The sequence below is a fragment of the Helicoverpa zea genome, chromosome 8 (assembly GCF_022581195.2).
Source record: "Helicoverpa zea isolate HzStark_Cry1AcR chromosome 8, ilHelZeax1.1, whole genome shotgun sequence".
NCBI classification, from domain to species: domain Eukaryota; kingdom Metazoa; phylum Arthropoda; class Insecta; order Lepidoptera; family Noctuidae; genus Helicoverpa; species Helicoverpa zea.
The window spans coordinates 552,607-580,319 of NC_061459.1; the positions used below are offsets into that span (position 1 = coordinate 552,607).

General features: G+C 37.0%; 1 protein-coding gene across 1 annotated transcript in view; it reads right to left on the reverse strand.

The window, feature by feature from the left end:
- Positions 1–4,767: 4,767 nt before the first annotated feature.
- LOC124632701 (protein O-mannosyl-transferase TMTC1-like) overlaps positions 4,768–27,713 on the reverse strand; it is a 96,781-nt gene continuing 73,835 nt past the window's right edge. The window contains exons 3-14 of the mRNA XM_047167648.1: positions 13,295–13,368; positions 11,712–11,843; positions 11,207–11,383; positions 9,331–9,520; positions 8,923–9,044; positions 8,428–8,589; positions 7,986–8,099; positions 7,733–7,876; positions 7,308–7,507; positions 6,842–7,001; positions 6,229–6,358; positions 4,768–5,900 (exon numbers count right to left, since the gene is read on the reverse strand). Coding sequence (XP_047023604.1) covers positions 5,574–5,900; positions 6,229–6,358; positions 6,842–7,001; positions 7,308–7,507; positions 7,733–7,876; positions 7,986–8,099; positions 8,428–8,589; positions 8,923–9,044; positions 9,331–9,520; positions 11,207–11,383; positions 11,712–11,843; positions 13,295–13,368 — 1,932 coding nt within the window. The 3' untranslated portion in view covers positions 4,768–5,573. The remainder of the gene's footprint in view (positions 5,901–6,228; positions 6,359–6,841; positions 7,002–7,307; positions 7,508–7,732; positions 7,877–7,985; positions 8,100–8,427; positions 8,590–8,922; positions 9,045–9,330; positions 9,521–11,206; positions 11,384–11,711; positions 11,844–13,294; positions 13,369–27,713) is intronic.

Here is a 27,713-nt window from a genome sequence, read left to right on the forward strand (position 1 = left end):
GACGCGGATTGGCTACGCGGACGCAGTTGCCGAATAGCGCCGCTCCGCCGCGTGCGCACCGCCGCTCCGCCGCGTCCGCACCGCCGCGGCAGTGATGCCAGATTGGGGGGATTCCCCCCAAATTTGGGGGTATTTTCTGCCCACGGGGGATTTTTTGGGGGGAACAATCCTTTGGGGGGATCAGCGGGAAACTACACAAGAAACTGTAAGAATTTTCACTGTACATGAAATATTTTTATTGAGCTTAAGTTACTATGGACGTCTGACATTGTTCTTTTCGCAATTGTTTAAACGTGATTGATTTGATTATAATAAATAAGTGTTGATTACAGTACAAGTTGTTTTCCTCTTACCTTAAAGTAATTGTCAATCTTTCTTCTGGCTGAATAGCACGTCGATAATTAGTGTCCCTTTTATATAAACTTATACGTATTAAAGATAGTAACTCATCGAATGTTTTTACTGTCATACGAAAATATTTCTTGAACTTATTTGGATAAAGTCTATATTCGAAATATAAAGTATGAAATTGACCAAGAAAACATCTCTTCAAATTTAAGGGATGTACCCACAATCTCTTCTTTTTATTATTTTCGTCTTCCTCTAGAGCTTCGCAAATGGCAACTATCTGAATGCGCATCATTTAATTGAAATATCAGTAAACGTCCGATTTTTTTAAAAAATACACTAGTTTTATCGTATGGGAACCACGAGTGATCTCAGATATCGTTTATAAAATACTACGAGCAACTTCAAATACTGAGCTCTTTTATGTGTAGAATAGTCGGCCGCTCAGCGTACGCATCTAGTGTGAACCTACACGAGCGTATTCTTTTGTTCACACATGTAGCGCATCGTACGCTATAGCCTATTGTCGGCTTGGTGAGTACGCGTACTGCAGATTGAGTCGACGTTCACACTGAGGCCGACTGTGAGTATACTCACAGTCAGCGGCGGACAATACGTTTGGTGTGAACAATCCCTACTAGTAGCAGTAGCGCTGTAACAGCGCTTTCAACTAAGCGGATTTTTGCCGCGCGTATCAAAACTGAGCGTACTTTACGCTGCTACGCAGCTGCTATGAAAACGCTGTATAAAAATGTAGATTGCATCTATCCAGGGGTGGGTTGAACTAGACTAGCATTTTAAAAGAAAACGTAAGTGTAAATATACCTAAGTCATTTACAAATTATACACAATTGCCGCCATTACTATTTTTCGTCACAGAATAGGACTGCAAAGTGACGCACGAATGCACACGAGCGTTAAATTGAAATAAATACATCTTTAAGATGTCCAATAAGTACTCAATATTTACTTATAATGTGAATCGTGACAGTCTTCAGCTAAGATACTGAAATATCGGTTACATTAGTCACGATAATGTCGGCTTCAGTGTTACAGAGAAAAACTAGAACAGATGTCATTGTAATGCAAAATAGCTGTTATATTATGTGAACAAGCTGCTGTAATCATGCTGTTTATTGACTACCTTTATTTGAATCTTCATCCATAACTTATTTAGCAGTTTTTGAGAAAAGAGCTGTTTTCATAGGATCTATTGGTACCTATTTATATTCGAAAGGCAAAAATGTGACAAATAAAAGAGGTACCTACTTAGCACTAAAATACTTCTTATATTTAAGAAGTAAATACGGGAATCGAGAAAGTCCTTCAATGGACAGTTGTTTAAATAAATACATCAAATGTAGTTCAGTAGGTTTTATTAATTCAACAACAAGAATGTATTGTTAATACCTTACAAAAGAAGTTACAAGATAGTTTAAAAAGTTATTTGTTACTCCATAGCTTCTGTTGCGAATTTCAATTAAAATTGATAGACAATCACAATAAGTAAAACATGACAAATAGTAGGTATTCTTAATAAAAGAATTCCGACCTCTTTTAGAACAAAATAAGAATAAGTATGTCAAACAAATATTACGTCATCTATACATATAATAAATCTGTAAAAAAACTGTGTCTGTACATTGAATATATTAAAAAAATAATAATTGGGTGGGGTTTAGAAACAGTAATGGAGCACAAATCCAAAAAAAAAATTCTGTCTGTTTGTCTGTATGTCTGTATGTCTGTATGTCTGTATGTCTGTTTGTTTGTACACGCTAATCTTCCGAACTACTGAACGGATTTCAATGATTTTTTCTTTGTTGTATCAGTATTAGGCCTGGTCAACATATAGGCTATAATTTATCTTCGAAACTTGAAGACCTGATGCAGAACTCCAACAGACCAATAAAACTATAAGAGATACAAATATGGTGCCGTGGCAAAAATTGTTTCATTTGATGAGCATTTTCAGCTGAGATTATAAATTTTAAGATCTGGAACACCTGATGTGGAACCCCAAGAGCCCAGCTTCTCTGTACCATATACAGGTATGCCGTTTTAGCAAAAGTTGTTCAATTTGATAAGCACTTTCTATTGACTTATACAAATTGAAGATCTAAAACACCTGATGTGGAACTCCAGGGGCCCAGCTAGACTATAGCATATAGAGGTATGACGTTTTAGCAAAAGTTGTTCAATCTGATAAGCACTCTCTGTTGACTTATAAAAATTGAAGATGTAAAACACCTAATGTGGAAACCCAGGAGCCCAGCTAGACTATAGCTTATAAAGATATGACGTTTTAGCAAAAGTGGTTCAATCTGATAAGCACTCTCTATTGACGTGTAAACATCGAAGATCTGGAACACCTGATGTGGAACTTCAAGAGCAATACTACACTTGAAATGTATAGAAATGAATGTTATGAAATAGGTATAGTGAATCAAAATAAGTAATTAGTCCGTCTTTTAGATAACCCTAAAATAATGGACACGCATTTTTCTTTTCTCTCTCTCACAAACAAATAATAACGAAGATACAACAACGCTTGAATTTCGTGTTAAGTCACTGCTTAGTACAAATTTTACATACCTAGACGTGGCGTCACGAGCCTCCACTCTCTAACTTTGTTGCGTTTTATCTTCATTATTATTTTGTATATCTCTTCCAGACCTCGGGACTACAGAGTTCCAAATTTTTGGGAGGCAAACGTGGGGTCGAAGCCAACACGCTGAAGCCCTTTTGAGACAACTTTAATGAAATGGTGACACAAAACCGACGATTATCCCTTTATACACTATAGAAATGAACCCAAGGACAATCCCCGGTGGACGTCGTTAAAAAAAAGACAATCCCCGGTTCTGTGCTAAACTATTGCTAACTATGGAGGAAAACTACTTGGGCTATTTTGATGGGATGTTAGTGGATGACAATGTATTAGGTACATGTAAAAACGGCAGGTAGAGACTCGCCACCTCACTTACTGTAACCAGTCACTGAATAGCAACAAGAGGGCAATAGGGACATGAGCGGCTGAAGGGTGAGGATACCTCGGCGGACTTTAAACGCGGATTACGCGCTCCCTGTGCTTACCATGAGGCACCTACCCTCCGAGCAGGGCCACTAATCCTGTTCTAGCGACTCCACTCTGGACGGCCAAGCCAAGCCAGAGGCGTGAGACCTACCCCCGTCATGGTTCACTCCGACCGGCCGGAGATGGGGGACAGTATACTCTCCCTGGAGAACTCAGTATATATAGCCCCGCGGGGTCGCTACTCCCCGTCATCAGCCTCAGATGTCTTGCGGTGCATATATCTCATTATTATTGTCGTTATTATCTCAAGAGCCTTTGTCCCAATTATGTTAGGGTCGACTTCCAGTCACGATGCAACTGAGTACCAGTGTTTTACAAGGAGCGACTGCCTATCTGACCTCCACAACCCGGTTACCCCTTGGTAAGACTTACTGGCTTCTGACTACCCATAACGACTGCCAAGAATGTTCAATGACAGTCGGAACCTACAGTTTAACATCCCCTCCAAATAACGGTCATTGGTATCCAAAATATACGTAGAAAGTACATACGAACTTAGAAAAGTTGCATTGGCAGGCACTTGCCAGACCTGGAATCAAAGACGCACGCTCATACTTGAGAGATTGGTTCTCTACCCACTAAACCACCACGAATTCCACTAAGTCACCACGACTTTGTCATCTATTTAATGTTTTTTTACGAAATAATACCTACGTGTAATATTTTTGCCACACACAACTTAAATGCGGTCTAATTAGAATCACTACTTTTATCCCTATGGTCACGTCTATTGCGACTATTCAGATCTTTGATTTTGCTGACCCCATAGTCGCTGGCATAAGGGACAGGATCCGCGTACGAAGTCGCGGGCAGAAGCTAGTATAAAATAAATAAGCAGGTAGATAAGTGCTGCACATTGCGTAAAATTTCTTTTGTGGTAAATAAAAATACAAATAAATTAATTTGATATTTAATTAAATTGTTTTGTAAATTGTTCAGTGTTTTGTTAGCGAACAATGAAAGTAATTTTATTAGGTAAATCTAAGTTTCCCTTTTGTTCATTGCTCCTGTTGAAATCGGTTTCGAAAATAATAGATATTTTGTCCCATTTTCAACAACAAGTTAAATGTCTGATTAAAAGAAAAGCCAGTAGCCGAAGATTACATCTTATATTTATGAGTTATGTTTCTTGCTTAACCTAAACAAGGTTGGAGAAAATTCCAGTTCTTTCTTACTTCTTTGTAAAAAAGTATCGTTTAACCCACAGATTACGTAAATGATAGTGTAATCGGTCCTAAGTATCTAGTAATTTTACTAATGCCAACATTTAGTAGGATTTGAAGTAAAACCACAAAACTATTCATCAATCATTTTATTTCACCGTGTTAGTAAACAAATTGATACATCTAAAGCAACAGAGTGCGATCCAACTTATCTACTAGTTACTCATTAAATAATATTACTATTTACAATACTTATATTACACGTTATATTATGGTTATAAAACAAATGTTGTTACAAAAAATCAATTCGCCTTTTGCAAGCTTTTCATGATAGGTAGCAATTCTTTGACTAGAATTATTCTGATAAATGGTAGGTATTCATTTATATAAACGTTTAGAATACTTACCGCTTCTTATCCATATTTTAAGTATAACTAAATTGTTTCGTTATTTTTATTTACAGTTCAAAACAACGCGTTGAAAAAAATAGGTACCATGATAAAAATGATACATCACTTGTATTTAATATAACACAAAAACTGATTATTCTTGAAATTAAAGGTAGTCTATCAAAGTATTTAACAAGATTATAATCACACAGTTGAAACTTTCTTGAAATAATTCGAATTAACAAAAAGAAAACATCGGTAACTTCTACAGACACCGTTTTTGTTGTATTAAATCACTTAAATCAAATGTAACTATATTAGGTATCACTTACATATTAGGTATGGCACAAATATTATCAAATATCGACTAGTTAATAACTGTCAAAAGTCTTTTATTTATTTTTTGTTAAAAAATATCAATATGTACTGTGTGACACGTTTTTTGTGTTACCTAAAATACATAGGTAAGTATTCTTTACCGTTACATATGGGATGAAAAAGTAGGTATTTTATACCAACAGTACACTTCGGTAACACAAAAAATCTTGTCTAACAAAATCTAACTTACACGACTAATTAATAAGTCTTTATCAAATGGTCTGACACAAACGGCGTGAACTCAGGATCTTTAATTTTCTTCTTCTTGTGTAAAGGACAGCTTTTCTGCCTCTGTCCTGATTCTGATTTATTATGCGTTAATTTGTAATGGCTAGACAGCGAAACACTTTTTTTCCTATGCTCGAATTTTTGGCAATTATTTTTATTTACATTATTTTTTTCTGCACCGTTCGATGTTGCACCACTGTGCATTATGTTTTGTGCTAATATTCTATCGTTTGGTTTTAATTTGTTTGGATCTACCGACACTTCCAGGTGACTGTGGTGCAAACATGTTGATGTTATCTGAAATTAAATAAAGAAAATATTTTAATCAACTAGTTTTATAAATTGGAGTAATAAATAAGATATAAAATAATTGTATAAAATAAAATTACATTTAGGCACACCATTCAACGATAGTAATAAAACTCAGTTCTTAAAACAACTAAGTATTTCCTATGAATTTTCAAGTTTGTCTTAGTGTGGATTGGAATTAGATTAGCTATCGCTGCATACAAAAAACACTAGTTCAAGAACAGCTGCATTCAGTTCGGCATTGGATGTTGACCTCAGCATAGTTGAGAAAATGTCATCAAATCTATAGATATGATGGTAAAAGTGGTATACTAACAGGCGTGGGCTGCAACCTCGGGCGGGCGTATAGCGCGGCGCGCTCGGCAAGCTCGGTGCGCAGGCGCCACGCGCGCGCCGCCAGCAGTCGACGACTCGCTGGCTGCCCATCACCGCGTACGCCGTGCCATCTGCGAATATAATATTGTGATGAGGAACTTCATAATCCTCCTGCCCTTATCACAATTTTATTTGGGGTCGGCTCAGCATGTTTTCTCCTTCCATACTTTTCTATTCATAATATATTCGGACCTTAACATACGACAATATGTTTTGGCATAAGTTTTACAGCCTGCCTGACGCTAACCCTCCTTGAGAATGCTAATAAGGTGGTTTGTCCGCCACCGTGCGGGTAGCCCAAAGAGCTAGTAAAATGCAGTAGGTCTTGGCTCCCTTAGTCGCCTCTTACGACACCTACAGGAAAGAGATGGGGAGGTCCTATTCTGATCCGGGACGGTCACCGATGTCCGGGACGGTCACGGGTGTTTTGTGATGAGGAACTTTAATTTATGAAGATATCTGTTTAGGACAGTTGTATAGCAACTTTCCTCTCGATCTTCAGGATCTTAAGGGTCATCAATTGACGGTAGAATGAATGGCTCGTGCAGTATTACCTGACTAACAGCTGCAGCACCCGGCTGTATTGCCCCACTGAGCGCAGCGCTAAGCAGGCAGCGCGTAGTGACACCACCTCGCCTCGCGCGCTGCCGTGTGCACTGCTGAACGACAGCCGCATCGCTCGTGTGTAGTACTCTAACGCTAGTGGTAGGAGACCTGGAACATGATAAATATTATTTTATTATATAGACAAAAAAGGTACCCTTCTTTGCTGATACAGATTAGAAGGTTGCACGGCTGAGTCAGGCATCGCGTGCAACACGAGACGAGATCGACGCCGACACCCGCCATGACAGTCGCCTAGTCTATGCGTATGCATGTTATCTATCCGCGGCTAAAGCTTCCTCATTTTTGTGTGAACTGTGACTATCTACTATTATTAAAGGCTAGAATTTGAAGACATTGCTTGGTTTATTCACTTCGACCAACTTAATATTGATAGGAGTTTATCTTGCGACTTACCTCTGTCCTTCAACCAGTTGCCGTAAAGCAAATAATGTTCCCAATTTCTGGGCTCCAACTCCAGCAGCTTGTCCAGAACTCCTCTCTTCTCATCTTCAGGTTTGAGCAGTAGGAGTTCCAGATACGCCTGAACAAACCTCGGCTCTAAAGATATGCAGCGTTCCAGCATCTTTAGAGATTCCGGTATTCGATTCTTCTTTCTGGAATATTTGGAGTGTTAGGAATACAGGAAGTTTTTATAAATGATGTTTGGACCAAAAAATAAAATGCAAGAAATATTAATATAAATTCAGACTGCGTTGGGATTACGTAAAAAAATTAAATGGTTTAATTAAAATTGGTTAAACAGAAGTTTAATAAATCATACATTTAAGTCATCAATCGTCTGCTTTTTTTGTAATGTTTCCAGTAATGGTCATACTAACCTGTATAATTTAGCTAGATTATAATGTGCATTGACATGATCCCTGTTGTATTTCAGAGCTTGCAAGAAGTGATGTTCTGCCCGTCCTGATGCCAGCACTAACGTGCCTAGGTTATTGTGGGCACTTGCGTAGCTGGGCCATAGTCTGGAAGAATAATATAAAAGAAGCTTATTGTGACTGTAAATGACACTTATTAATTAACCATTAAAGTCCTATTGGCAAAGGAAAAGGTTCTTTTGAACGAATAACTTACTTTAAAGCCTCTTTGTAATGTTTGATAGCATTCTCTTGTTGCTCAATATCCTTCAAGAAGTTCGCGAAATTGTAGTGCAACTTCGCGTTATGTGGCAACACTGATAGGTCCGCTCTGGAAAAACAAAAATAATATGATGTAAAAATTCTATTAAAATTCTGAATTTTAAAGTGCATACGCGCGTACTCATTCATATTATAATTTATAAAGAAGTGTTGTCCTGCTGCTGGGCACAGGCCTCTTCTCGCACAGAGAAGGATTGAGCGTTAACCACCACGCTTGCTCAATACAGGTTTGATATTAGAGACTATATAGTTCTGGTTTCCTCGAAATGTTTTCCTTCACCTTCAATCAGTCGTTGGTGTCCAAGATATACTTGGAAAGTACATATAACTTAGATCTTAGACTTCTGTATCACTCAATAAGTATATATGATACAGACCTTAATAAAGTCTCCCTGGTCCTCCAATCCCTGTTCCGTAGATGTGTCCTGGCGACTCCACCAGCCACCAGCACAGCTACTCCGAGGATTAACAGTCTGCTGCCGAAGCTGCGGCGCCACATCAGCTGCACTCCGTATACGGTGATTATTACTGAACCCACACTGAAAATTAAATTAAATGAGGTTATTTTTAAAGCCATAGGTTCCTATTTCATCACTGGCTTGTTATCACCACTGTTATTTTTTGTTTATCTTAAGCCCTTTTACTCATTGCCATCAGTAGGTAATGTCACAACAACTGCTAACTTAGTTTTAAGGTGACAATTCATAGGAAAAAGAGTTTTTTGAGACTTCTATGGTGTTAACTTGTGCCTGAGAGATCTGACACCAACTCGCATAGGTATAGTTATTTTTAATAATTTTAAAGATTATTTCGTCTTCAACCATTATTCAAAACCGACCGAGGTACTTTCCACTTTTTATGACCATAACTACCTGGGTATATACAGGACCCTCTCAGCCACTACGAAGCCCACAGTGACGAGCAGGTTGGAAGCTGGCAGGTATGGTATCACCAGCAACATCAGCCCGACTACGGCTGGCGTGTGGCGTTGGAGCTGAAAATATTAATTAAAAACAACATAGCAAATGAATTAATTATGAATTAATTGACTTTGAATAAATACATTTTCATAAAAATATGCTTAATGAAGGAATGTGTGAATATTATATCAGATCGGCCTTTTTACAGTACAGAAGAAGGACGAGAGCTTGAGTGAAAATATTATTTTAAACTTGTAGGTACATGGTAAAACAGGTCAGCTACACATCTCCCTTATCTCAATTTTATATAGGGTATGCCATTCTCTTCTATGTGACGTTTTGTTCGAAATCTATAATTACCTCTAAATCCACCAAGCACCGACAGGACAGCGCAATGAGCGCTATAAAAGCTGCACAAGTGAGCAAGTTCCTGGGGTCCCAGCCGCTGGTGACGAGTGGCACGGACCCCATCTGCCAGTCGTGGCTCAACGCCCACGGGCACAGGAGTAACCACCAGTTGAACGCTGCTAGGTAGCAGAATGTCATTAATCTGGAAATAAAAGAAGTCCAGTATAGTATGAGCTCTCGTGTAAAAAAAAGAACACAATTTTTTTGTGCCTTTAGTATTTGAAATCTGTACAGTGTCTGAAATTTTAAAACAACATTCAGTTTATCGGTCAAAACAAACCAGTTCAGAAAGTCAAATTATGAGATAATTAAAAAAAACCCCGACCCAAAAAAAAGCACGCAATTATTATGACAAAAGGTTAAAAACGCTAAACCCTATAAAAAGCAAAAAATAACTTTTAACACTACGTAAGTACCAACTAAAGCATGTCAGACTAAACTAAATTTTGTCGTGTCGGGAGACCGCTCTAATTTATTAGCTTAACGTTAGAAGTAATTATATACTACTACATTACATATACTTCTTATAACTTTTTATACAATTTTGTTTAGATACGTGTTTTTTTTATACGAATTTTGTAATTAGGTAGGTATCATTTGATTTATGTAAGTATTTTTAAAGGTAAAAAGCGGTCCCCCGACACGTCAAAATTTAGTTTAGTCTGACATGCTTTAGTTGGTACTTACGTAGTGTTAAAAGTTATTTTTTGCTTTTTATAGGGGTTAGCGTTTTTAACCTTTTGTCATAATAATTGCGTGCTTTTTTTTGGGTCGGGGGTTTTTTTAAATTTATAATTTAATTTTATTTCATGCTTTTTGAAGGAGCTCCTTAATTTTTCCTTCCTTCATTTAATTTCTGTTATTTTAAAATGGGGTCGCTATATGCGATCTCGGCCAAAAGAAGCTGTTTAACAATCCTCATGACAAACCAGCTCTGGGAGAATTGCACAGATTGCGAAACAACAAAGATTAACCTTTGGTCATTCTAGATTTTCAGCAAAAATATAAATCGGTTTATCCGTTTCATTCCGGCATTCCAGGGTTTCATCCGCCACATCCCATTTTCAGCATCAGGTTCTCGTCAATCAGAAACATGAAGAGAACTCGTCAAGACAAATTCAACGAGCCTAAACTCGATGGGCTTACTAAACGGCAGTTCAAGGTTACTTCTCCTATCTTCGTGTCCTAAGCAGACCAGCTCAGTGGTTCCAGAAGACATTAGTATTTCAAATTTCAGATCCCACATATGCTTGCAAGTAAACTGAGCGTGTAACATTCCTATCACACCTAACAAACGAGCTGATGACCTTGAAGACCTGAACCGATTTCCACCAAACATAGCTAAGAACACTCCCGAATGACATTCCTTTCAAACAAAAAAAAAACCGCATTACAATCGGATCATTCGTTTGGGAGCTACGATGCCACATACACACACACACACACACACACACACAGACACGTCAAACTTATAACACCCCGTTGTTTTTGCGTCGGGGGTTAAAAACACCACATAAATATAGACTCAAACTCAAACTCAAACTCAATTTTTTTTTATTTCAAATAGGCCTATGAAAGCTCTTTCGAAACGTCAAAGTTAGGTGCACGTAGAAGTTATAAGGTGTTAAGTTATATTGTAAGTAAGTATAGATAATGTTTCAAGTGTATCTAAAAAGATAAAAGATAATTTATTTTCTTAAAACATGGGTGTATATTTATAAAACAGATTTGTTTCATGAGATCTTAAAATAATATCAGATCCTTACATGTTTATTTAATCTACATAAATATGGTAAATGCCCTAATTCCTTTTATAGAAATGACTTACCTGACACTAAAGGAAGGATGGAAAGCAGGCGGGTTGTCTTGCGGCGAGAACGCGGGCAGGGACCCTTGCAGCAGGGCGAGTCGAGCCCCTACTAACAGTACCAACGCGGCTAGTGCGCGCAAAACACGCCCGTACGAACTTTCACTGCGCCACCGCCATTTCAACGATGGCGAAAATCTGGAATACATTGAAATTTTGGTTAAATCATCATGTCATCTGCCATCAAATATCTTTGAAAACAACAACTGTTCATGACTTATATTCAATGGTATAATTTCAATTTCATCCTTTTAGATCGTAAGTTTTGATGAAAAGATGAAACTGATTTGAAAAGTTTTTTTCAAATCAGCTTCATCAGCTTTCACTGCTGGGAAGTTACACTTTCCCCGGGTAACATAGACTTTTATCCGAGTACGAGAAGAAATTCTCCCAGGACGTGAGACTGCGGTAAACAGCTACTTACTATCTATGAAGAAGTTTGTCTTCTAGAATAATATTGTATTACCTATTGGAGCTCCAACATCGGTACAGATCGAAGGCCACATTGAACAGCAGTGCAGTAAGGCCGGTTTCCTTGGCGAGCATGCTGAGAGCAGCCAGCGCGATGCTGGACCACACCCGGTGACGACCTGACGACCTGGAACGAGAGATATGTTTGTTTAAACAACTTATACCAGCAAAATAAAATAGTATTTATTCATTCATAACTAAGTGTTCCCCGTGGTTTCGATCATTCATGTTTGGGTCATGTACCTAACATGTATCTGCGTAAAATGTCAAACTTTTTCAGAGTATTTAACATTTCCGTGGTGGACAGGTGAATGCGAAACAAAGATTTAATAATTTTAAGATTTCAGGTAAATATAGGTGTATTTCAAATTATTAACTACGCATATAACTAAGTAAGTAAAAGCTAGGTAGAAGTTTGAGTTATCAACACCTACTGCAAATAGCAACCAAACTACCTCCATATTGGCATGTAAAAACAAATTCGTTCTACCCCCGATACACGTGTATGACGGGTGTTCTAATGTAATCTCTATCGATTACTGATAACATTCCCCGCATACGAGTGGGGGCGCCACTCTCGTTAGCAATCTAATCGTTAATCATTATCGGCGTGATCCGTGATTCCCTGTACCTACCAGATATTTCATGTTACACAATTTTGGCATAAAATATTGTTGTTTGTTTAAGTTATGAATTGCATTTTTAAATAATGCTGAGTAAAAGCCTCATTCTCCAATTTGTTATATAGAGGAGTAAGTATATAATAATATATTACAAAATGGAACAATATATAAAGACTGGTACTCAGCTGCATCCGGTTAAACTGGTAGACAACCCTAAAAGAGTTGGGAAAAGGCTAGGCAGATGATGATAAGGGAACTACATAAGTTAGTATAAGTGAGTACATAAAAGAGTACCTACATAACTTCATAAGGGAGTACATGACTAAGCTAATATAATTCAAAGTAATAATTTAGGTTAGCACTGAACACCGATTTCAAAGCACACAGTTATTCATGTCAAACTAGGAACATCTCCTCAAAACTGACGAAGTAGCGGTTGGAGGCAAAGCCGAACTACTGAAAACAAGCCTAGAACAACTTGTGACGTCAAACTTGTGACGTCATAACTACCACTACCTTTGGTTTATATGGAAAACATTTTATTAGGAGAAGTTTACTTCGAGTGTTAAGGAGAAGTGGTGGCTGGTTGACGGTTATCATTCTGAAGTTTATGTCATGTTTGAAAGTGAGATAGCGTCTACACACTTCTCAGAATAATAAATGGCTTTTAAAAATTTTATCAATTAGCAATTTTTTCTTAAATTAAGCAAATGGCTACCAAAAGATTTTTGCTATTGTGAATCTGATAGCTATCTGGCAGGTTCACCAACCACACCATACTACCAACCACTACCGCCAAATTCTCCACTTTTTAACATACCATTATTATGAAATCCATTAATAACTCCCTCATGATCTAACGCAATAAACCCAGGATCGTAATAGTTACGATCACTAAACCAACAAGTCCTAAGAATACTTGATTAGAAAATAATAGTATTTATGTGGATCTTACCCATGGTACAGCAGAACAGAAGAGAGGAAGAAGAGACAGGCCAGCACATCTGCTCTGCCAACTACACCCGCCACCTGGAACAATACAATTACATCTTATTGGGTTGCTTTGCAACAAAAAGGTATAGTAGGAACCAAACATAATGGCTCGACTCAGAAACTTGTGCGAGACTGCGCAGAAATTGTTGGGTATTGCGGGCGTGGGCCCGCTCACCGGTCCCGGAATGGTTCGAACTAATTAAATAACAGAAAAATAAATATGACTGCATAGTTAACTGACGATAATATTAAATCTAGGTGTTAAGACTTTATTGTTTACAGTAAAAACTTTCCATTTTCCCCACAAAATCACTTAAGCGTGTCTAATAAATCTAATCTCGACCTCTAAATATCTAACGTTCTAATCTTTTGTCACATTAGGTCTGTATCGAGTAATTAAGGGGCTTTCTAACTTCATTAGGAGCCCATTTATTCGTTTTAAACGGGAGTGCTTCCCCTTAAGTGTCCATTACGTGTATAATCGAAATTGTGCACGTCTTAAGTGTGTGGTCCAAGTGATGAGATTGCAGCGACTAATTCAATTTGGCCTGACTTAATAGCATTTAGGGTCAGCAGCTTTTATATATCTTGGTGAGAATTTAGGATATGTATTTATCTAGAGGTTTCTATGTACCTACTGTTGAAAGGAGCAGTCTAAAATCACCGTAGACTGATAGTTATGTATCTTGTGTATTGGATTGAAAATAAAAGAGCATCGAAAATAACATGCCTTACAATTAAATATTTGCACGAAACATGTTTAGAACAGTTTGTTATTTGTGACATAGGGATCGAAAAAGTGGCACCTACTTAGCGGTATGTGGTTAGGCTAAAATCAAACAAAATATAGACACAAGACTTTCCTAACAGTAAAATAACTAGAACTAAGTTCATAACTTAAACCAACCGCATTAACAATATAAAAGGGCAATTTTTGAAGTAGAAAGTGCGCACCAGATTGCCTGCCTTTTAATATTTAATTAATTGACAATTAGACCCTTATCAATAAGGATTGTTATTGTAAAAGTTACGGCTCACGGCGTTGTGGTCCAGTAGTTACGAGTCCATTATAAGGCCATTGTCCTAGGGTTTGGGTGGCTGAGTCTAGCTAAATATTAGGTTCAAAATGTCTTTGGTCTGCACGTAGAATTTTATTGCTTTTAGTAGTGAGCGTAAATGTGGTCTAGCCATATCTACAAAGGTCTAATATGCTGCGTTTTGGTCATTTGATACATGGCATTCCTATCCTCTTTCCAGTTCATTAACTTTAGATAGATGTAGGACTGAGAGAGGTTTTATTGCCTTTGGACTAAGACGTAGAAACCTGGCGTCAAGTAAATGTGACGAACACCATTTTATCGCGTTAAATGACTTCGAAAAAAATGCGGATAACACACAGCCTGGCAACACGTTACTTATTTGTATTTTGTATAAATATACATTCAGATTCCGTCGCCCACATACTTATTTACATACAATTAGTCACACACCAACTCCCCACAACCCATTAGCATTAAAATTGCAAAAAAACACACAAACAAACAGAATGCTTGACGCTCAAATTAATTCATTCGGCCGACTGTACTAATGAATTCACCAGCCAACTGTACCAGAGGCGACACCAATTATTTTCGCACCGACAACTCTCACAGCAATTTGTACATAATTAATTAATACCTACCCCTTTTGTCCGGGTTCTGTCTGCTCACTATAGGCCCATTGAAAATATTTTGGAGGAAACAATTATGCGCCGTGTGGCTCGACTATGAATAGATCACTTCCCGTGTTTCCGACTATGAATAGTGCTGTATTTGGTTCATTCGTATGTAGTTGGGTTTTGAAGCGCTGAATCGATAGACTGGTTTTCGAGTAAATAAACTAGCTTTTTACATAAAGAAATTGATCTTTATGTAAAAAAAAAAACGCCAATTAAAGGCTATCATACAGAAAAACACATAGATAAGTTGCGCCTTATCGATTTTACCGAGCAACATTTTGTTTAACAACATTTTGTATTTCGTCTTAAATGATCATATTTTCATTTAAAGAAAGATAAAGGCATAAGTCCACTCTTATCTTTGCAGCGTCTTTCACTACTTATGGAATGAAAATCTCAAAAAAATGTTATCATCTGCCTAGACTATTTCTAACTTTTCTCAGACTGTTTAGCTTTTTACTGAGTACCCGCAATGCTATTAAAGTAGGTCAGAAGGTATACGATAAGTAATAATCCAGTATTACTAATTCTATAAACAGCTTTTGAACTATTTATACTTATAAACCAATTAATTGCGAGTTCATCTATACTTTACAGTTTTCAGCGGATTGTAAACCGTTACTAGTCTATTATTATTTTGTTACTCTATAAACCTATTAATTATAAATGTAACATATATTCGATGTATGGAAAATATAACTTCTATACCACATTAATTAAAATCAAATTATTATGTTAAAAAAATGCCTACATTTCTCTTTACTTAATACAGAGTTTGTTGTAATTACAACTTATCATTTGCCTAGCCTTTACCCGATTACGTTGGGTCCGCTTCCAGGCTATCAGCTATATTTACATAAAGCGACTGCCTATCTGACTTCGTCAACCCAGTTACCTGGACAGCTCGATACCCGTTGGTAAGTATCCCAATTTTATTTCGGATAAGTATGTAATAAGTGAATATCTTAAATTCTTCTATTAGAACCAGAAAGGGGTATACTTTTAAGATCTGTACTAAATTCATGACTACTACATATAAAACAATTTGTAGATCAGCAACCACTAACTGCCCCCACAGGATCACACATACTACCCACAATAAAACCGAAACGACGGGCAAAAACAAAAGAACTTGAAATAAATTGCATGGGAACAAGTTTTCGAATTAAAGCCTCGCTCCTCGGCGTGCAATCAGAGATGTGATAGGAAAACTTGGAAGATTATTGTCTTCCAATATCTTACTGTACGTGGTAAGTTCAGCACTTTTGTACTTAGATCTACAGGTTGAATCATGTTATATTGTGTGAAGGACGTTAGAGATGAATTTGGTTGTTTACTTTAAGCACTTTCACACTAGCGAATTTTGTCGCACGGTGTCAGCTGTCATCATTCGAACCTGTAGTTGGTTAACTGAAAATCCACTCTGATCCACTCAATTCTGAAACCAAGCTTCAAAAAGTTACTTGTGCTTTGCCATCTAGTTCTTTCTCTTGACAGAAATAGAGGGATTAGCAAAATGACCATGAATTACATCAACTTACTTAGGTTCATTCATTTGTCAAAATAAGAAGCTCATGCACAACAATGGTCACTTCCAAATAACACGGTCACTATTTCAAAAATACCTACAGATATAGCGCTCAAATCAATTACGAGCCCAAGTACATACAAAAAAGGGTTTACATCTAAAGCAAGGGAACCTAATAATAGCACTGAACTTCCCATTATTAGCAGTAGGTGAAGCAGATCAAGTGCCGTTTCGCCTCAGGCCGGTACACATCAGCCGACAGCCACTGACGCGTGAATTTATCACGCTGAGGGATTGGGACGGGTGACATCAAATGTCCGTACGATACCGGCCCACTGCACAATGATGTGAACTTATTTTGGATAGATTCCTGACCTGAGATTGTAAATCGTGGGAGTCTTGATCCCACGGGCATGAAGCATGTTTATAAAGTAACTTTTTGCATAGCTCGAGTGACAGGTTAAAACGTAATTAACTTAAACCTTAGTAGCCAAGGTCAAAATTGATTTCAGCAAAAAGTTTGTGACATACCAGTATCTTGAGTTTTAATAGACTAGCAAATAACGTTGTAACATTACTTTCGGTTAAGCAACTTCAAAAATTCTCGAGAAAAATCGTAAAAAAGTAATTACGTCGTTATTCTGTAGATACAACATATTTTTATGACAAACAGCCAATTTAATTATAAGTTATTTTGAACCTCAAAACAAGCTGCGAACTTTATGTCTCTAAAGACCGAACATAAATTGAATCTAAGACCCCATCTGAAACCAGCGCATGAAACAACAAATAAGTAATTTTCACATAATATAAATTTTGGCGAAAAACACAGCAGTAATAACTTAAACTTAGCAAAGTCTTGTCCAATAAATTGTGTTAATAAATTAATTTATAACCGATCTGAGGGCAGACCGTTAATCAAAAGCTTCGAGTTTATCGAGCCACCGTTCTCATCAAGAATTTGAGTCCCGGAGTGGAAACTGAATGAAGCAACATATTAATATTTATTATATTAGCTAAGAACCTGCGTTTATAATCTATTGTGTGAAGAGATGTGACGTGTTTATTAAAATAGTTGCTAGTTAATTATTAGGCAGTTCATTTTAGAGGAAAGTATTTTCGCACATGCGGTTGGAAAGTTTCGAATTGTTTCATGAGAATGTTTTGGTATACAAGTGAAAGGATATTCTAGGCAGGTATTCTAATATGTAGACATGTTAAAACATTGTTCAATTTAGTGTCGATAAGTCTAAGTACCTAGTCGTACGGAGAACTGAATTGGGGCCGCCGCAACTTTGATAGGCCTGTATTTAGTTTTGGTGCGATAGACAGGTGGCATCATTAGATATTGATTTAAAATATAAATGCTGTCGACGCAAAAAGGAGTGATTGAAAAATTATATCTATCTGTATGTTTGCCTGTGGTATCGAAGCTCATAAACGAATGTGCGGTTTTGTTGTAGGCGCATTTATTCCAGAGCCGTTAAATCTAATAAGCTATTTTGTCTTCAGGTAATCAGTCAAAGAAAATGTTTGTGGTGGGCACCTATTTCGCATCACATAGCTACATCAACTTATATTAATGCAAGTAAAACTGTCTATCGCCAATAAAATATCAGATGGCAAAATTAAACGCCGTACCCGCATACACATAAACTATTTACCTCAGTACTCGTATTTTATTAGCTTTTATATTACCCGGTGCAGGGGATCGTAAAACTTGATGGTTTCTATCTCCTTACATCGTTTTTGTTATACCTACAGATGGATCGATACAGGTTTATTGTGAAAAGGAATTTTTGGATGATTTATAAGTGTTTTTCGTCTTTCGAAAAATAAAATAATATCATGATCAAATTTTATTCATCTCAATGAAACAAAATGAAAAATACTTACACAAAAGTTTAGTAAGTATTCAATCGCGGCAGAAAAAGTGAACGAATTTTTTCATGACGCTCAATATCGCTGAAGCCTTCGACAAGGCTTATAATTATTTTTTTTGCTCATCCTAATTACTTGCCTGAAACCCCTGATGTACCTTTCAAGGGAATAGCCGAAAACTTGAAGGAAACTCGTGTCAATCTGTCTGTCACAGTTTATATACTTTTGATTAGTTTGACTCTGGGGTCTTAGTTCATGTCTTACAAAGTTTCTACTTTACTGACATAATAATAGAGTATTCCGTTGTGTCTTCGCAAAAACATTTTTGGGGTAAACCTTGTAGATCAATATTGGTAATGCGGGAGGATAAATGCGGAGTTGTTGGAGTATATATTTAGTGTAAGTTTTTCAACTAGCCAATAAAGTATGATACCTAAGCGTACGATAAAGATGCTTGCTGGTCGCAAGAAATATAGGAGATAAAAATTTCTTCCTGTATTGTATGAACACAATAATGTGCTCAAAAAATGTACAAAAATTCTGTTACGCAACAATAACAAGATATTATCTACCTGAAGTCACATTATTCATGTTTATTTCACCGACAGTCGCGAATTCTCAGATTTTTAGATTCTACGAGTTAGTTAACATATTCATTTACCTGCTTCACTGTTCGTAAATATTTAAATCGCTTGCAGGAAATGCTCGCATGCATCGAATCGAGAATCGAGTTCTCGATTTAGCTGTTTAACAACATTTATATCGATGTGATTTTAGTTTAATGTGTACTAAATTAGACAAGCGTGTGACTAAATGGATGTAAATGCTTTTAGACTTTAGCTGTCCATTTATTTTGCAAATTAAAATAGTTATTTTATCAATGTGGACACTAACGTATTTTCCTACAAATAATAGGGTTGAACTTGTTTAGGAAGACTGGCAGTAGTCGATCTAAAATAGGCACAATCATTTTAAAGGACCCCAAAACCACTTTGGACTAACGAAGGACTTTTAACTCCCATTTTTGTGTCGAGTCGCCGCATCATGTTTAAACTTTTAACTACCTATGATTTGTACAAAACCAGACTTCATCCTAACACAGCCAGGTAAGACAGTACATAATTAAATCGCCCATTGAGAACTACCCCAAACAAAATTCACAACAAAATCTGATGCAACAACAATGTTCGCGTCGGTTGAATTTCAAATTCAATAAAGTCAGACAGCAACAATAACCGTTCGCCTTTCGTTAATTATACCAGCAGTTCTAGTTTCAGGCTACAATGAACTGGGTAATCTTGTTTACTAGAATTTTGCTGGCGCCAAACTTTGCTTGATGCAAATCTGGTGGTTCCGAGGGAGTTCCGAACCTCGTTTGAGTTGCAGATTGATGCCCGTGTATCGACTCAGACTTCTGCTGGTTTTTTTTTTGGGCGAAGTAAGTGGGGGTTGAGAGAGGGGTTTTGAGTTTTTTTACATGATCGTATGTCATATGCAAACTATTGACATAATAATTGACGATTGAGCATATAAGTGTTCTGGTATAAGTCATAACTAATAATGCGAGTATGAAGTACAATAACAGACACACGTAAAAGAATCACGGCTTTAAAAAAAGAAAACCTTTTACGAAAACAGCTCGCTGAACGAAAGAATCTTCCCACCATGTTCAATGGTTTCATAAATAAATCAGATAACATTCGGAGTCACACGCGACATTAAATAAAATTCCTGCGTCCAAAAATATTTGTGCACTCGCTGTCAGTTCACATTTGACGCCCGACCGCAGCTCAACGCGGTGTCAATACGATTTTCCGCTACCTCCCATTTTGTACGTTGCGGTAACATCACGATTTTCTCAACTAAAATCTGTTTCGCGCAACTTTATCTAACTTCAAATTAGACAGTGTCGACCTCACTGAATAATTTTACGGATAAAAGAGACGTTTTTGCATTTAGAACCGCTTTTTAGCTGCGGTTTAACGAGTCGTTTTATGTTTGAATGTGTGTTAAATCGCTGTTTATGAGCTTTGAAGTGTTGACTGCTAAAGCAATCTTAGGAAATGTTTCTAGTTAAGTACATCATCTGTACATTTTCATGAAGTTAATAGGTACATTTTATGAACAAATCTAGAATGGAAGACAGAAGCAAACACAGCACAATCTCGGCACCGCTTTCGGCAGACAATAATCCGTCTAAACAAAACACTAAAGTCCTTTACGATTCTCTCGGAGGGCCGCAGTGTCCATAAAGTTTTGATAGGCGGACATTATGAAATATCGCCGATGACCTACCCAGAGCCAATCCAGATAATGGCTCACAATAATAATATTACTCTGAAGTTGTGATTAAATACGTAACTTTAGAAGTAATTTGTTTGAAAGCTTCCCTTGAAGCCGGGTTTATGGTCATTGTGTATGATCAGCGTTAGGTTGAATTAAATCAAGATTGATTACTATCCAGTCGGGTCTGTAGAAAATACGACATTTTCTAAGAAATTTGATAACATAGTTTGCAATATTGTGGTTACCATTTTAATTGCCTTACCTATAGGATATAGAGAAATGGAGAAAATAATTGGAATACTCTTACTTCCTCTTCGTTGTTCAATTTACTCAATATACAAAATTCTCCCTCACTTTTATCGATTCCACCAACTATGAAAATATAAGCTACATTTTTAGGGCGTTATTGGCTTGTCCGCCGTCTTATTATCCAGTGCCAACAAACTACAAGTGACTTCACTACATAATCACACTGGCTTCCGCGAAAAACGACCACGAACCAGCACAGCACTTGTTGCCTCATCTCGACTACTTTAAGAGTTATTTCACTAGGATTTCTCATTAAAACCACCTTATTTATTACTTCGGAGTTTTTTAAAGCATTTTTAGTCCTTTGTGCTTTCAATGCTTTTGCTCCACTATTTCATTTTGCTTTCTTAATGGCCATTATGTTGATAATAGTGGTTTTCGTCGTCTTAGAATGAAAACCTCGGAAATGCATTTTTTCTCAATATTTTTTTATTGCATTTCTTGGAAGATAATCGTAAAAAATATGGAATACTAATCCTTATCCTGAAAAATGCATTTTTTCTCAATATTTTTTTTATTGCATTTCTTGGAAGATAATCGTAAAAAATATCGAATACCAATCCTTATCCTGAAAAGTTATCTCTTGCACTTACGAGGTTTTCACTCTAAGGCATCGTTTTGTAATTGTTAGAACTACAGTCGCGTTAGTTTGTAAGTTGTTGGATTCGGAATAGACTAAAGATAGTCTGAAATTGTTCCACGTGCAAACTTTTGTGTGTTCCGAAATGAGGACTACAGTTGAGGTAACGTTTATTACTTTCTGTGGCAGTACTTATTCTTTAATTGCTGTTTTTGTCAAAGTCTTTGATATCGTTGATCTCAAAACTATTCTCGTTCATTCCCGCAATTTACACTACGCAAGAAACAATTAGGGGCTCTAAGAAGATTAACGCGAACGCTTAATCAAAATTCAAGGCAGCGAAATCCGGCTCACATCGTCACCTATCAAAACACCCTAATCTGGCGTACAATCATCACAACTAAACAGCTACAGTGCAAGTTCGCTCGTTAAGGCCAAAACCAGGCCAAGTTAAATTGCCAGGGCCCCAAAGTCTGAAGAGCGAGCCATTGATTGCAACCTGTTACAATTCGCAGCCAAGGTGGCCAGCACTTGATCAAACTTCCTGATTGGCTCTAAAATAAAGTAGGTTCGACAGGAAACCAATATATTTTGTAGCTTCGTTTTTGACTAGGGTGCATAATTTTGATTAGCGTTATGTATGTCAAATGCAGTCTTCTATAAAATGGGAAACATTGTAGCAAAATTATTATTGTCTATTCGTCCAAGAATATTTAAAAGAATCACAAAACAATCTGCGAAACAAATTCACAAACATCCTACGTACTTGGATCATAGTAACATCGTCAAAGGTTTCAATCCCATCGTATTTGCAGCTACAAATAGACGCATTGTGACCGGTTTTCACGAAGTTTGCACAGACGTACGTTCAGACATCCGTAACCGCAGCCTCTTGGACATCTTCACATCTCCCGATCACCACTTTGAACATATCAGTAACCTTTACATCTGAATTTGGTCCGCTTAAGCCCTTTCTGTGAAGCTTGGAACCTTGTGAGTTTGGGTTGCATGGTCTCGTGATCCCAATTTCGTTGATTGCATTTTGTAATCTTGTCGTTTGTGTTAATTGAATTAAATGGGGTTTGAGTAGTGTTTAATATTGTTATAGTTGTGGTTTTTGGTTCTACTGTCTATTAATTTTAATCTTTGATAAGATATTATTATCCAAACTTAAACACAGTAAAATAAACATCTACTAAGACCTTAAAAAGATCGGGGATAGGTAAATGTTTTTTACATCATCTTAAATTACTTAGCGATAATGGATAATGTCTGGACATATAATGTCTGGACACATTTTCACACACGGTCGGTTAGCCCCATGGTAAGTTATTAATTAACTTGTGTTATGGGTGCTAACACAACTGATAAACTACATATAGCTACATATATACATATTGATAAATACATATTGTAACACCCAGACCACGGCCAACAAACATGCTCATCACACACATGTCGACCGAACCGGGAATCGAACCCAGGACCTCAGTTCGGCAGTCCGGCATGGTGACCATTGCGCAATGGATGAAACGATAAAGTATTGGAATTTCAAGGTTTAAAGTGAAATCAGATAAAGTTCAGCAAATCCAGAATAATAGTAATAGCTTTATAGCATTAACGATTCCCGTATTTCCAAAAATGTACCCTACACTTCGTGACTTTACCAAACAAGTTGAAGGTCTTTATCCAAGTAATTAACGCTCCAAGTGCAGTCTATCGACAGTTTTAAACAGTCATCAACCGGCACACTAGTCGGGGCGACTTCATTAAATTAACGCTCGCGGTTCTCCACTTAATGAGCCCCATAATACTGATAGTCCAAGTTGGCCGGCTAAGTGCGAGGTAATCACAGTTTATGTGTTGCGATACCATCGCACAACTTCTTAACACCTATAAAACTGCGACGGAGTTAAGCACAAAAATATCTTGGAATTAACAAGTCTTTATATTTAATAGAGGGATGTTCCGGACTTTTTACGACCTGGTAATTCAAGAGAAATTGTGTAACGGCTGCTTGTCTCAATTTAAAAGTTTTAAGAGAATTTCGGTGGGGACGTAGACTCCATTTTGTCACTGGATAAGCGTCTTAAATATACGCGGAGATAAATACTTCGTAAATATAGTGAAAGATGTTTAACTTTTATAATAAGTACGTAATGAGTTTGCATATTCATCCTTGGGTTAAAACTTAAATCGTATCTACATTGTATAAACAGAAATAAGTGGAAATTAGTTATTAATTACGCACAGGGGAATATTGAGATATGCGTCATGACGAAAGAAAATAAATTAAACGAAATAAATGAATATAAATTTTCCAGCTACTGGGAATAAAGGTAATAAATCATTACGTACTCGCAGCTTCCAGCGTAAAATGAATTTTGGCAAAATATGAGCATACTATGGCGTAGTTTGCAATTAAAACTAGTTATGTACTCATAAGCTCAGAGCAAACTGGTGAATGCTGATATTTGTATTCAAACATCTATTTTGTTATTCATTAGGAAACATCTACCAAAATGAATGGAATATCGTCGGCTAATTTATATGCCTATACTGAACAAAGAACATACACACGATATTTCATTGGTAACTACTCTTTTGATTTGCAATTATTTTCTTTAATTAGTGTAGAATCAAAAAATAACAAGATGTTCCCTTTGGATTTTAATACATCTCATACTGCCCCTACAAATGCATACAGAGACTTAATAAAACGAGATAATCCAACGCTTACCGAGCCCCCTTAACATGAAGTAGTCCTCCATCACCCTTCAATGTAACACAAACATAATTAACCGTTAATTACTCACGCTAATTATCCCTGGAGTTTTATCCTGGACACGTGGACTGCACCCTCGTCTTGTAGGGTCTTGTTTCAACAGAGATAAGTGGGCCCCCAGAAGTATGTAATAATTTTAATTAGGCAAGGATGCCTTGAAAGTTTCCAGTTGTCTGATTACACGTTTGAGTTTGTTGGTAAGTTTAATTGGGCCTGTTTGTCGTGGAGTGCGGGTTTGTGATTGTGAGATGTGAATCTGATGTTTTACGATTTATCATCATGGTATGGGAGCTGAATAAGAAGATAGAGAAATCACGGTTAAAGACTTTGATGGCTAACTTATGTATTATGTTAGTTCCATCGATCGGTAAGACACTAAAATGATAGTAATCATAAGATTATTTTAGCAAGAAACAGGAACGTAAGGTGTATAGTTGAGCTTGGCTGTCATGAATAGGTAGGTATGTATATATGTACACCTATTCAGAAGTCTATAACACTGATAACGTTCTGCAAGCCAGTTACTGCCTATTATTATATTACACTACCCAATTGTTGTGCTGAATAGATCAGATAACCTGTTGCCTCATCTACGATACTGATAAAATCAAATCTAGTATTCCTTCTACAAGGTTAAACAAAGCTGCCTACAAAGCTGAGGTATATGAAGAAGGGCCAAATAATGAAACTCGTTAACAAGGCCACGCCATCAATGGGAAGGCTGATAATACAAACATCAAGCAACACAGAAATTCAATCAGTGACGCGGCACAAAGTGGACACCCTATTTTACAAACTAAATAAAGCGGGGTGACTCAATTTTGGAAATTACCATCCCATCATTAATCCTTCAGAATGGAATCGCTTAAATGACATGAATAGGATTTTAGGGCCGCCATTGTTTAGTGCGTTCAAATGCACCGAGGCTTTATCGAGGGCCTTTGTGAGACCTGATATTGTCATAGTGGCTCTAGATACGGCGGTCCATCGGCCTTTTGTATAGGCCTACGATGAAAGTGAACCTATGTAGGTATATTCTTGTATAGTAGCTAAGTATGTACTAATATTTATAGCTGAAGAGTTTGATAGTCTGGAGGCGAGGAGATTTTTATCGGGATATGTGGGTAGGTTTCAAATGTTTTTTATGCGATTAATTACAGTGTAGATTGATATTTTTTCTGAACGGTTATGTAGCTGTTTGGATATATCATATATCATATGGTTGTTGGTCGCTAAAATAAATGAAAATGTTTTTTGGGGACACGGGGCTTACAAGTCCATATGGTTGATTTACACGACATAGTAGAAGGGCTTAGGTTGGTAATAAATTAAGCCACGATCTAATATAAAGATAACAACAAATGTATTCTCCATCAAAGAAATATTGTTTACAATATTAACGGCCTCCCAGATATTACAAAATCCAATTTACAATAACCTTTCAACAAAATAGTAATAAAGATAACTCGCCGCCATGATAAAGCAACGTTGTTCATCCTCCTACTGACACTACAAAATTTATGTTCCAATTAAAATTTAAACGCGATATTATCCAGCAAATTCAAAAAGCAACGAGCCGCTCACGAATCAATTAATAAATGAAGCGCCTACATAAATCAGTTGGGTTACACGATACAATTTTTACCATGGGAAATGTCGTATTAATGACGTATAACTTTCAACAGGATGGAGTGTGAAATACGTGAAATTATTGTGGGAAAGTTTGGTGATTCGGTGGAGATTCGGTCAATATATTGCTAGCACATATTGAGTAAAAGTCATGTTGGTTTACTTATTTATTTATTTAATACACTATGCATACACAACTTTATAGGTATATCTACTAATCATAAAATTAGAGCATGTGACATAAAACGCGTAAACATAATGAATGTCACGTAAAACAGGGCATTATTACAACGGCAGCGATAACATAAGAAATAACCCGCTGATCCAGAACAGTATGAACATTAGCCATTATGTCCTATGATAATAACAATAAAAATACTGAGATGGCTGCAAAAACAACTGTTTTCCATATCGTTCCGTTTATAGACGTAACTAACTGCTGAGAGGTCTGTGAGATAGGAATAGATTTTGAAATCGAAAAATTAATATGAAGAAACTTTTGGGTTTTAATTACGACAGTTATAAAATGCTATTATTAATTATGGTGGAATTATTAATTAAAGTGGAGCAGGGATCGTTAGCCCTTAATATTAGTAATATAAGTTCTATTATAGAATTTCTACAAAAAGACCGTTATAAGGTACCCCTTCTCACTGCACACGATACTGTAAAGCCATTTCACTAGTAATCCTGACAAGCCAATCCAACAAGACGGTTTCCCAATATGAGGAAACCCAAAGTCGCAGCAGAACGCATAGTTCAAATAGAAGCGTTTTGTGTGATGGCTAACATTCCCATTTAAATGAATCCCCATCGATTCACAACGATACAAAGGACAGCAATTTCGAGCCATCGAAACGGTTTTTCAATCGCAACTAAAAAAGAAAAATATATGGCATCCAGTTTTCAATCTAACCCTTTGAATTGTGAATAGTTTTCAATGTAGCGAGTTTAGAGGGCGCCGCACGTGAAGCGTCTTGAATTCACGGTAGCGTGGGGTTTTATATCGATGCAGAAATAGAAGTAGCCTGCAAAACAAGTCCCTGCAAGTTTAAGTTATTTTTTTTTCTACTAATCCTGGTAGTTCTTTTTTGCATTATTTTATCATAAAGAGTATATATAATATGTGCTGATGTGCTACATTTTGATCCCGTTTCCTATATCTAAATAAAATTCTTAATAAGTATCACCTTATTAAAAACTTGTGTGATTCGAGAATTTACAATAACTATTTTCGTGTGTTTTTGAGCCTTGTTTCTATGCTGCAGCCGATTTCACACAGCCAGGGAATGGAAACTTGGAATATCCATGTTTGTATTTATCAAGGTATGTTTAGGTCTATACACCGAGCCTCTGGCTTTGGGAACAAACAGAACTTTCCCTAAACTAACGTATAGGCTGTGATCTAGTATTTGCATAAAACCGCATGCGAAGGTGTGGCTACTGGGACATGGAGAATGTGTGTTTTCAATGTTATGAACAGAAGTGGGTATTTGAACATCTTCGGCAGTCGTTACGGGTAGACAGAATTCAGAAAGTCTGGTACTTAACCAGTTTTATGCCTGTAGCACACCTCCGCTGCGAAACCCAAAGGGCGAAACCGCCATAGTTTCGCTGTGAGTTGTGAGTTGTTGGGCGGCGAAACAATAGCGAAATTCCCTGCTCT